At 39.8% G+C, this 12,734-nt stretch overlaps 1 protein-coding gene across 1 annotated transcript in view; it reads right to left on the bottom strand.

The window, feature by feature from the left end:
- Positions 1 to 12,734, bottom strand: part of GRM5 (glutamate metabotropic receptor 5) — a 162,919-nt gene that overhangs the window by 19,579 nt on the left and 130,606 nt on the right. The window contains exon 7 of the mRNA XM_026087147.1: positions 6,875 to 7,814. Within this exon, the coding sequence (XP_025942932.1) occupies positions 6,875 to 7,814 (940 nt within the window). The remainder of the gene's footprint in view (positions 1 to 6,874; positions 7,815 to 12,734) is intronic.

The following is a 12,734-nucleotide window of genomic DNA, read 5'->3' as shown; positions in this document are numbered from 1 at the left end:
ATCCATTTGTTTTCAGTGAGATAAAATCAGAACTGTAAAGATCCCTAAGTGCAAGACAAAAGCCTGGTGGATGGGATACTCATGTGGGATAAAAGAGACCCAGGCTGGAATCTCTTCTCTGCCAGTCTAACATGGGAAGACATTGCTCTACTCACTGGGGTGGAAAATAACTCTCTGCCTTTTCCAGTCAGTGTGTATTTTGTACAAAATAGAATGGCTTCAATAAGCTCCCTATTGCAGGATAGTAATCATGCTGGCATAACTGACAGGCTGATGTAACTCAGCATGAGAGGTGAGGTACCAGTCCCTAAGTCTGAGCTCAATATAGCTGGGTTACCACCTCATATATATTACTTCACATTTCTATAAGAAGAACACTGCAGCTAGCTGCAAAAACTGCAGAACCAGCTATTTATATGAGGTCTGTGGCTGTTATTCTGTGGAAGGGGAGTGCTGTGTTTTCCTTTGTTTTGCTGGCCAAAGGACATGATGAAGTGTTAGTCTTACTGTGCCCTGATGGCCATGCTGATGACCAAGACTTTCTCAGCCCTTTGGCTGTAAAAATTGTGAGTATGAGCCCATAATCCATTCCCTGACAAAACTTGGTAAGCAAGAAGTTTTTCAAATGAGTTTTGAGGAAAAGCGTAGTGTTCTTTTATCATCATTCAATATGTGTCAAAAAAATTGTTCACACTGCATATAAATGAACACAAAATTGGCACTGGTACTGTAAAAATATGTCCCAATAGAATATGCTGCAGCAGAAGCTCACAACTGATATCTTTCTCAGCAGGCATACATAGGAGGAATACCAGTCAGCTTCAGCTTTCAACAAAAATTTGCTAGTTTTCTCATACTCTGCTAACTCAGGCTGGTAAACTTCCTGGCATAACCCTGCTTTCTTTACACAGCTGAAAACTCCATGCCAAATAGCAGCCCTGTCTCCATCTCTGAGGCAGCTCATCTCCCTGAGATACAGGGAATTTGAATCTCTTACACTTATCTTTGAAATCATCATGCTGACACACACGCACACGCACACGCACACGTATTCTTTGATCACAGCTTGATGGCTGGGGCTCCAAATCTGTCCAACTATTCACGGCTGTGGCCTTCATCCAGTTAAAATTTGACATCTGGACAATAGGGATTGCTTTAATATTGCTTGCATGGACCGCATCTTAGAGCCCCTTGGATTTGTACGCGTTACAGTACCAAAGGTTTATTCCAAGATGCAGGATTCCCATTTGGCTAGAAACTCAGTGACTTCTCTGGGCTTTCCCAATAATACAATTTAACAGTAGTTGGACCCTTCAAATGTTGCTGCAACAGCTAGGATTTCTCAAGTTAGCTTGTGCCTGAAATTTTCAGTTCACTTGTTCTGTCAATGCTTTGAATGGATTTCGGTCAGATTCAGAATAACAATGTTTGCAAAATTTCCTGTGAAAAAGTATTTTTTTGAAAAATTTCAATCCAGGCTTTTGAAAGGTCATTTTAAAAATTTGATGCTGAGATATGACATATATGATGTATGATTTTGACTGCAATATTATTAAACCATGAAGGGCAGCTTCTAGGCTGAACCAAGGCTATTTTTCTTATTTAGTCCATCAAAATAGCTCCTGTTTGAACTGTAATGGAACAGATATAGCCAGACATGAGAGAGAAAAAAACAGAGAGAAAAGATAGTCAGAAAAGCCAGCTGCTCCTTGCAGAAAACAGAGAGCACAGTGTGATGATAAACACCTGTTTTCAATACTTTTCATTATGACACAGTTAGGGACATTCTGATATAAACAATAATTAGAACCAGCCAGTGGTCTGGGGGCTGAATCCAGCCCACTGGAAAAAATCTGTCTTGCTCACCATTTTTTCCTTGTGGGAGACAGGGAATGGCTGTTCAGCAGCACGTGAGCCTGACCAGCCGAGCGCTTTCTCTGCGCCTGTGCCAGGCAGGCACTTGGCCCCTCAGGCTGCTACTACCGTGCCCACATTGTGCTTAAGAGAGGGAGAAGTGCCCTCAAATGGCATGTGGCTCTTAGGTGGAGGTGAGAGCACCTTTATCTAAATCATGCAAAAAAAAAAAAAAAAAAAAAAAAGGAGAGTGTTTTATAAAAGACCCTAAAAATTCTAGTGGTTCATCTGAGCCTGCTCTGACCCTGTGTCCTTCAGGGGAAGGAGAGCATGGGTAGGTGAGGATGAGCTTGCTACAGCAAGCGATCCCCACTTTTAAATGAACTTTGTCGCTCTTATCAGCTCTGCAGAGGTATGTAGAGCAGTGCCCAGTTCAGCAATCACACAGCAGTGGACAAACTTATTAAGAGGGCAAGATCATACATTAACGAATGAGTAGGTAATTTACTTTGACAACTACAGTTTATGTTTAATCATTTATGAAATACTACATAATGGACCAGTAATGAACTAGTAAGTCCAGGTGGAACTAAACATCACTGCTGCACTTGGCTATTAAACTTTAATCTCAGAGATCTGCATGTTGCTGTGGATGAGCTTCTTTGGATAAGATGCAGAAATTGATCTGCATCCTGTTTCTGTTGTCTAATATTATGCTATTCACACCTGGATGGAGGAAACTTGCACAGTGCCCCAAACACCCAGCATATATGGAACTTTATCTGACTGTTGCTGGTTATTATTGTCTACTGGAGAGTGACCATAGCTGCATGATTAGATACCAGATTTAAAGTGCTGCTCAGCCTTTTTGCTTAGATGAATCATCACTTTCAGTGATCCTATCTCAATTGCAAGATGACAATATCAGTCTTGTTTCATTTCAGGAGAGTACTTTTGGTTTGTACTGGGTGTCTACCATCTTCTATCTTTTGAGAATGCAGTAGAAGAAATGCAGGAGTCTTGCCTACATCATCACAGGGTATAAGGCCAACCAGCATGGGATGGCAATGGTGTTTTCTGACCTCACATGCTTCGAAAGAAGCAGCTTAGGACAGGAACCACTATGGCACTATAGGCTGTGGGAGAACAAGACAGGAGGAACTTGGGCTACACTGTGAAGACTGGAACAATTTAAAGAGCAGAGAGAAGAATACTGCCAGGATTTGAAAGACTTCTTAGTACATAAGTGTGAGAGAGGCAGAGTGTTTAGGGAGGTGTTTTTAAGACTTTTCTGTGAGCTTATTACAGATAATTTCCTACCTTAAAGGAAAGCAAACTTGCCTTTCCACAGGTGGAGGGTGATGTGCATGTTTAGGGGGTCAGTATATGGAATATATGTGGTTTGGCCCATTTAAAGACATGACTCAGARCAGGTAACACCTACAGTTGGCTAAATTAGTGCAATTCAGGCCAAAGATATTAGAAGTATAAAAGAAACTTTGGAACATCTGTTCTATTCCTCTGGCCAAAGTAACGTAACTGAGACCTTTTTGTACACAGTCCTATCTAGAGATTTCATAACTGCAGTTTTTGTAGCAGAAATACATAGGCCTGATCTTACCTGGGTACAGAGTTACTGGAGAATGAGGAAAAGATACATCAACCCTGTATGTCAGATTCTTCCAAAGCGGCTTGGAAGCATATTTGCTAACAGTTCCTGGGATGTCAAGGTAAGATAAGTTTTTGCTCAACTAATTTATGGCCTTCCTAGTCCCTGTGAAATTACCTGGTAAGATTATAGGAAGCAGAAGGTCCAGAAGCCCCTCTACACAGGTTATGAGGCTTTGACTGCAGCTACATAGTGTTCTTCATGCTTCTTTGTGGAGCTGCTTCTATTCACACCTGATTTGATATCCTTACTTGTAAATGAGCCTAGAGTACATTTTGGTGAGTGCTGCTGAATCACAATAGCCTATATGAAATGGTTTTCATTTCACTGGGTAACGAATAACCTTACTCTCTCCCTCTACATATTTCAGTATGTGAAGATTCATTCCAACACACAGCCACAGCGTGCTGAGTTTTCTTAACTGAAGAGCACCCCATGCAAAAAGTCATTTAGGACTCTAACAGATGCATTGCTTTATTTAGGCAAGAGCAGTCTTGTTATCTGTCATTTTGCAGCTGATGTGAAAGCTCTGAATGGAGCCTTGGCATTATCTGTTTGACAATGATTTGATGAAATACTACACTGTGCTATAAATTAGTGTCAAGAAGCAAAATGTTAATGATAGGGCCCCCTCTATGCACTGGTGACTTAAATAGCATGTTTCTTTAAAATTCAACAATGACTCACTCTCTTTTAAATAACCTCCTTCTGTGCAATTTAAATAATGTCATGTAGCTCTAGTGCATATTTCCTTTGAATCTGAGTATTTCAGTGTTTACTTGAACAACTTGAATCCAAACAAGCTTTTGAACCTAGTACTGAATAATTCCCTGAAATATGTTATTTTGTGCACCAACTTTTTTTTTTTAAGAAATGCTTGAATATTAAGTAAAATGGTCATACTCTGTTTGCTCTACAGTGAGCAGAATTAAAGCTGAAAATGACTTTCTCTTCTCTCTTGGAGATGATACCAGACATAGGTGAACTCCTGAGCAGTATTTTAAATTTAGTCTACAATTTAAGGCTCTGCTTTGTTTTCTTCCACACAGCCGAAGAGGCACTGATTGGAGAGAATTCCTTACGACTGATGGAATCAATTTGCTCTTGGATTCCTGGACCCTTCAGGCAGAATACACTGGCTGAGCACTGCTAAACTCACTGGCGCCATCACAGTTTAAACAACTGCGGATTTAGACACATGCATTTAGGAGTCTCTTCTCTGTTCTGGTTATAAGTACTGATGAACACTGTTGATGACGTGAAAGCTTTTCTCCAAGTTTCAAATGAAATGTTTTAGCTCTTTATATCTAGGTAAATATCCCAATACATCAGCTTTGCGCTGTCTTCTTCATTCCTACACACACACATCTGGCACTCTGAATGCTCTTCAGGGCTGAACACATTTCCAAGACAGTGCTATTTAAAAAGACATCAACGTTGATGATAATCTATTATGTTTTACTAATACCTGTCTTGACTGCAGATGTTACCTACACATTGAGGCATATACAGAAATGGAAATAAAGTTCTCACAAAGAAGAAAATACACTTTGTCTTTTGGGATATTTAATAGCAGAGTACACTCACTCTTCAGAACACAACAGACATTTTAGAGAAATATCTATCAAAACTGGCCCTAAACAGATGAGTCCCTCTAAACAAATCCTTCCTGACCCAAGATCTTCCCATCATCTATAACTTCATCTTGTCCAGGTAAAAGGTCACAAGATGACAAATAAGATCTGCAGAAAAAGTGAGGCAAAATAACAATGATCCCAAAGAGGAAGAATGTTCTCCCATTGAGGACACGTGAAGAATGCCTGTGTTAGCCAGCTCAGAAATAGTCATAGAGCTTCTAAGCTGAACATCTCAGGTCAGCTCAGGTGTACAGGCAGAGGATGTAAAGAGGGACATTTCAGGTAGCCATCACTTAAACTGACAAAGAATTCATCATTTTCAAACATCATTCTACCTTGCATCTGGAAATTGACTGGAGAAAAACATCGCTTACAGATCATACCTATAAAATATTTGTAACAAACTAGCCATTTCTGTACCAATTAAAGATCTCTGAAAGAGAAGCATTAGTAATAATGTGACAAAGACACATCATCATTTTGGCAGAATCTGTGCTCTCATCCTGAAGTTATTACTAATGAAATCCTCCCCTGAATGTAAATTGTGGTTCATGAAAATATGGAGGTATAAATTCCCCCTTGTTCCATGCCAGCTCCAGTTGCCACCATTGGCATGTCTAGAAATATTCCTGTTATCAACCCTAAAACACACGTGTTTCAGTGAGGAAGGAAATCTAGCTACCTTTCACTTCTAGTCCAGACAGACATAGCTGAGGAAAGACAAACCTGTTTCCCTCTACTTTCATATAGACAGAATTCTTTGTTTATACAAGCAATTAAACAACCCCAAATCATCCCCATAACAACCTGCATCAAAAGTGAAAGGGATTATAAGAAGAAAGTAAGCCACTGGGCTAGGTGCACCCATTAGCATTCTGTCTCTGAAGCTGGACAATATCTCTACTTCAGAGGTCTCCTTTCTCTTCAACATCTGCTTAATGTAATTTTTCTATCCTTGAATATACACGTTGTCTTCATGACCACCAAATTCAAACTCTTCCTTGGAAAGAAACAAAGAAGTATCTGGCAAGGGAATATCTGGTCAATGTCAGGAAGGGTGTCAAGAATGGGGCCTGAAAACAGCTGGATTTGATGGAGTTAGGAGGATGAATATAGAAAAAGGTATCAGAGAAAGGTAAAGAAGAGAAGATAGGTAAGGACAAAAAGAAAGAAGGTAGGAAGAGATAATACAAAAAAGGAAAATCAAGGGAACAGGAGAGAAAAGAGTCACATGAAACAAATCCTCAGAGGCCTGACAGTGGCTGCTCACGATGCTACTTGTGTTGACTGCTCCACCTTATAGCATTAGCAGCAACCCTATTGTCTTACTGTTGTGGCTAGAGGCAGGCATGGTGGCTATGAAATTTGTTCAAGGGAAAAAGATTTCAAATGAGTGCATTGAGGACAAGGCAATTAGTTATATTTCTTGTTCTGTTTTGTTTTTTTTTTCTCCTAAGATCTTGTTTCCCTCCCTGCAAGTGTACAGATGACACAACCGGTGCTTCCAGCCCTGCTTGCTCATCGCTGTTTTTGCACAGCCTTTTGACTAAAACAGCCTTCACCTGAAACTGCTACAGAGCAGACTTGCTCGTCTCCCAATGCAGAGGTGAAGAAAAACACTATATTTCCCTTTGTCCTTTCACTATTAGTATTATTATTTGAGTCTCAGAAGATCACACTTGCTTCCCCACACTCATATATTAGCAAACTTTACCTAAGGGTTTCACCAGATGATCCCCTTCTTTTCCACAGGTTCACCAGGCTGCTTGAGCGGCTTGCAGCCGAAGATGACTTTCCATCCCCTACGTGCATGCGGACCACAGTCGATGTGGTGAATGCGCTCCGTACATTCCTTTCTGGCTTAGCAAGGATGATATAGACCTTGGGCACAAACATACAGCCAAGGGCCACCGTGGCGCTCAGGCTCACTGAGAAACACATGGTGATTATCTTGTAGTTGCTTCCGAAATATATTGGCACAAAAGCCAGCCAAATGATGCAGGTGGTATACATTGTAAAGGCAATATACTTTGCTTCATTGAAATTAGCTGGGACATTTCTTGTCTTAAATGCATAAAAGGTGCAACTCAAAATTAATAATCCATTATATCCAAGGGGAGTTACAACACCTAGGTTGGTGGTGTTACAAATCAGGTAGACCTCTCGGATGCTTGGGTAATCATGCATTATATCTGGTGGCTCCATTATAAAGAGAGCAACAATTATGCCTAATTGGATACATATCAAGATAAATGCAATAACCAGTTGGGCACAGGCACTCATGAACCTAGGTTTCTTTGTACAAATTTTCTTCTTGCTGCCAGCCAGGATTCTTGCAATGCGGTTGGTTTTAGTTACTAGAGCAGAGTAACTCATAGCTGGGGAGAGACCAATGCCGATTCGTTGAAGATAACAGTAAATCTGTTTAGGTTTTGCGATGAGACAGAAAGTGCACAAGTAACCCAAGCAGATCCCAGCTAGAATGATGTAGCAGAGTTCTCGGCTGGATGATTTGACCACTGGAGTATCACGGTACATTATGAATATAGCTGTAACAAACAAGGTGGCCAGCAGACCCAGGCATGCAAAAACAACTGCTGCAATTGGTTCAGGATCACCCCATCTGAGATACTGGACTGGGATGAGGTCACAGCCTATAGAAAGAGAGAGAGAAAAAAAAAGGTAAAATAAAATATGTAGGAGTGATATTCTTTAATGATACAGTTACAAATACTCCTGATACCTCTCTCTTTTTTCTCTTTCAGGAATGTGCCATTATCATGGATGCAGGCTAAGATGATGTTGCCATAATGGCACAATAAATATTTTTCAGTTACAGCTTATTTCAGTAATATGAGTCATCTATTTGGAGTCTAAAACGATGACTGCAAAAAATGGCCAAACTGATTAAGATAAGCAACGTCTCATCACTATGGGATTTTAATTTAAAATTATTTTAAATATAATAATTCATAAACAAATTTCATAATCAAGTGACATTACTTTGGTGCAAAATGCTCCACAGTTGTCTGTATACTACATGCCCATCAAGGACCAGATGTCAATCCTGTTAATTGCATTATATACTATGGAGAATATTGGTACTTATTTCATGATTGTGGGCAGAAATTTTACAATTGCTAGCTGGCATGAAAAAGAGTGTTTCTTTCTCAGAAATGTTACCTTTAGTCTAACAAATATTTTCTGGAGTCAGAGTTGCAGATGATATGCAATTTAGGATGGCCTATTCTCCTCGCTTTATCATTCATTCAAATTTTTGAGACTTCTGGGGAATTAAAGCCTCATCTAACCCATGAAATCAAACTATGTCAATAAATTAGTGTCAAAGCTGAATTAAAACAGTGCACCCCCTTATAAGGATGCTTGTTTTCAGTTTAGATATTGGTTTTAGTAAGGACTTTTTTTGTACAAGTGTCGTAGAAAGACAAAGCAACAGACATGAGTAAATGTTGGCAGAAAAGTTGTAGCTGGCATCCTTCCTCCATCTTTCCTTCCTATGTGCACTGTAAAGCCTGGGTACTGCTGGAAGCCAAAAGGAGGAAGGGATGGAAGACCTTGCCACTCTGGCGTGCAACTTTTTGGCAAAAGGAGACACAAGCCCTGCCAGTCAGGGCAGGACCTGCTGAAAGGAGGTGACGGGGAGGAGGGAGTGCAGCCAAAGGCTTTTCTTTCCCTTGTACTTTTATTTAGCTCTACTACCTTTGATTTCAAAATCTAAATGACCTTATGAACACTGTCAGAATCAGGTTGTTGACTTTTGCCTAGGTCTAGATTTTTGCCTTGGGCAGGTCAGCCTGACCTTGGGTGAGTGGTGGCAGGTGACTTCACCCCATGGAGACGGGATGCCAGGAGTATTCATGTTTTCAGCAGTGAGGGTAATCAGGACAAGGCACTGTCTGATGGGCATCTGAACGCCAGGCAATCCAAATTAATTAGGGAATCTGGAACCTCAGTGACCTGACGATCAGGAGCAGACATCAGAGCTATAATTTGGGAATTCCTAAATGCAAGGTCTATGCTTTACCTTTTCCTTTACTTTCAGTGGATCTTACTGGGGGTTTTTTGCTATTGTTTTTTGTTTTTTTTTTCCAGAGCTGTCAATATCACTGACATTCTTAATGGTAAAAATCATTCCATGGAAATAATAGTAATTAATATTAGTCCTAACTCCTCTCTCCTCCTCCTAAGGAAAAAAAAAAAAAAAGTATTCTACACTTCTCTACAATGAATATTATCAAAATATAATTATCTACAATATGACAGTATAATCAATAGATTGTGTGGCAAAGATACCAGGCAGACAGTTCTGTGGTCTTGCAGAAGTGCTAGAAGGATTAGAGTCACCCAATCTTTCACATTAGTGCAGCTAAAGAATATGAATTTACAGTCACTCTAGTGTAACAGAATTTTGCTCTTGGTTACTAAGTGCAGGTTAATTTACCATTCAAATTTTAACTGCTTTGGTGTGAAAAGCTTTCTGTTGAGATAATAAAGTTATTGGCATGTCTTAACATAACAAAGACATTTAGATTTTTATGAAACACTTTCATTAGCATTAATTGAAGATACCTGTTTGGCTCCTGTTGGTTTTAAAGGGTTTACTTATTCAGTGTGAGGGAGACATGGGATTTCATTCTGACTTCATCAAGACTAATATAACACAGCAATAATACCATTAAAACCAACATACTATACCAGTAAGAGTGGTAGAAAAGCAGGTCAAAACCAGCAAGCATAAGCTCTGGTGTGTGCAGACATCCCCCATGTGGGTTCTGGGCCAAGAAGTTTTATGACTAAGTGACCTCCAAATCCATTTCCAGTTTTACCCAAATTCAATTAATGTATTTTTGAAACAATTTCTTACTATCTTGTAATACTGCTATAGAGTCCTGAACAGGAAATTTGAAGAAAAAGGGTCTTATCTGTCACCTGGCCTTTACATGCAGACAGTGATAGAAAGACTGACTTTTATGCAGTCCCTAACATTGCAACAGAAGTGAATCATAGCCAAGCATTTATCATCAGTATCAGACTATTTCATGCCTTTCTTGCTTTATTACTCTTTTACATTCTCTTAATAAAATTCCTGAGAAAAGAGTTGAAAATCTGGCCCATTTTTTTTTCTCCATCATTAGGTATACTTTACAAGGAGAATTATAAACTGTGTAATGATTTATTCCTCAATTAAGATTTAAGTACCGGATATTTTTCATAAAGCAATGATTGGTGAGGTTTTTGTATAACAGGTTTGCAACTGATGGTTTCTGACARTAGCACTTTTCAGACAGAGACAACTAGATCAAGTAAAAGAAATATGAGGAAATAGCACCGTGAGTGTTTTAGTTAGGAAGATGCCTAAGATTAGACCAATGCAAATGCTAAAAAATGCGTAACACAACACCTCATTCCTATCCCCTAAATATGCTTATGTTCAATAGTCATTTGGACAAGATCCTGCCCCACAGCCCACCCCTTACACTTCATCAATATCTCCAAGCACCTGGAAAGTCTTCTTTCCTGGCTGGCTCAGAAACTGTCGGTGGAACAGAGCCAGCAGCCGTGTCTTTTGGTCCCTGCAGTGTGCTGAGGCAATCTTTGGCTTGTGGAAAGGCTGTTAGGAGCCAGTCCAATTTGGAGCAGGTGCAGAGTTGTTCTACTCTGTGCTCGAGAGTGCACTGGTTCTGGGACTGGAGCCCTAGTAAAATTGACATAAAACTGCCTCTATGTTCCTAAGGCCAAAAACACAGCAAATGGGAACAGGGCACTAAAAAGATAAAATGTGAATAGCAAGACATGCAAATATAAAAATTAGTCATTTTTAACATGCTAGGGAAAGGGAGTCCGAAGGGAGTATCTAGATTGAATTAGCTGAATACGTTGTGCATTGATTCTATTAAACAAAACAAAACAAAACAAAAAACCCAACAAATTACAAATGAGGTTGTATAAGGATTTTCTGGGGGCGGGGGGGAAGATTCTTATGTTTTAAAAAAATATTTGGATACTCCATGGCTTGACTAAATTGTGCCATAGTTGAGGAGAGGGGAGTACTTGAAGGCTTGACCACTGCCATAACTCCATTTGTATCCTGTACAAATCCACTCTGTGCTCTCTCTGTAAACTTTTTGCCCATCTTTCATATTGTTTTAAAATTAGGTCATCTGGTGGAATAGTTCACAGATACAGAGCACTGTATTATTAGTCCCTGTTTTCTGGGGATTTGATCATGCCACTTTTTTAATTTGTTATTATAGCCTTGACACCTAAGAGACCTTACCATGCATGCCTTCAGCATCCATAAAACTGTATTAGCTTAGCACTGAAAATCCTGTTCATGCTAGGTAATAAAACAGGGAATTAAACCAGTTCCAAAGGTAAACATGACAGACTAAGGCCTGTGAACAGGATGTCCTGAGGAAAGTGAAGGAATTCAGTGACATCTACTAAATGGACACCATGAGCTCACTGAATCTGCACAAGGAGACTAAAACTGGTTGAAAGTTATGGTTGTTTTCAAAAGGCCTAATATTTTCCAGGAAGGTATAGGATCCTGGACAGCATATTAAACGTCCTGACAAAAGACTTGGTTTTCTTGGTAACTTTTCACAGATGCTTTCAAAGAGAGCAGAAGTCCAAACACCAAGGTTAAAACCACTCTAATCTAGCAACATCTCAGCACTGAATGGGAATTTCCACACAGGATTTAGCACACATTATTCAAAGTATATTTATGTCATGCTGTTTGATATTTTATATTAATGATTCTGAATGTTTTCCTATCTATAATTCCAATGAATGGGAGAAGGGAAATCTTGATTAGTTATTTGGGTTTTCACATACGGAGATATGAGAAGCAGGAAGGTAGGAGTCAGAACCAAAATCCCACTGAAGCTGGCAAGGAAGCTTTCTTAACAATGAGAAATTTTTGGATAAAATCCAGAATTCTTGTCCAGACAGACAAGGCAAGAAGGAGAATTAATCTCTCCTCTCCTAAGTGCTAGCTGAGAACATCAGCCCCCAGACCTCTCCTGACATATACATCAACTGAAGTGAGTATTAAATTCTGATGGTTTTACCTACAGTAATTTGAACTATTATTATCACCAGTTCTCTGCCCAGTTCAGTCAGGAGCTTTCATAGCTCCCACACTACCAGGCATGTAGAAGTGACCACGCACTGCCTTCCTGATTGCTGCATCTCCCAGGCTGGCACATTTACCAAAATTGCTAGCAAAGGTAGATTTGCACAGTCAATGGAAGCAGCTGAGGAGTGGGCACTTTTTTTTTGCCACCTCCACAGAACAGGAATTGGGATCAATAACATCCTAAACTGTGACAGCAGGAGCATCTGTAGCTCAAGAGCTTAAGCCCCAAGTAACGCAAATATATTGATTTAGTTGTGCTTGTAGTAATAAAGGGCAAGGACATGAATCGTAGAATAATACATTTAAGTTACTCTGTGACCACATGGGAATGTTTTCCTTAATTACACAAATGAAGAAGATGAGCAGAGTGACTGGAACAACTGATGAATGGACACCCTTGCCCACCCCC

The sequence above is a fragment of the Apteryx rowi genome, unplaced genomic scaffold, assembly GCF_003343035.1.
Source record: "Apteryx rowi isolate R43461 unplaced genomic scaffold, aptRow1 scaffold_705, whole genome shotgun sequence".
Classification (NCBI taxonomy): domain Eukaryota; kingdom Metazoa; phylum Chordata; class Aves; order Apterygiformes; family Apterygidae; genus Apteryx; species Apteryx rowi.
Note: the sequence above shows the minus strand (reverse complement) of the source record. Positions and strands in the feature narration are given on the sequence as shown.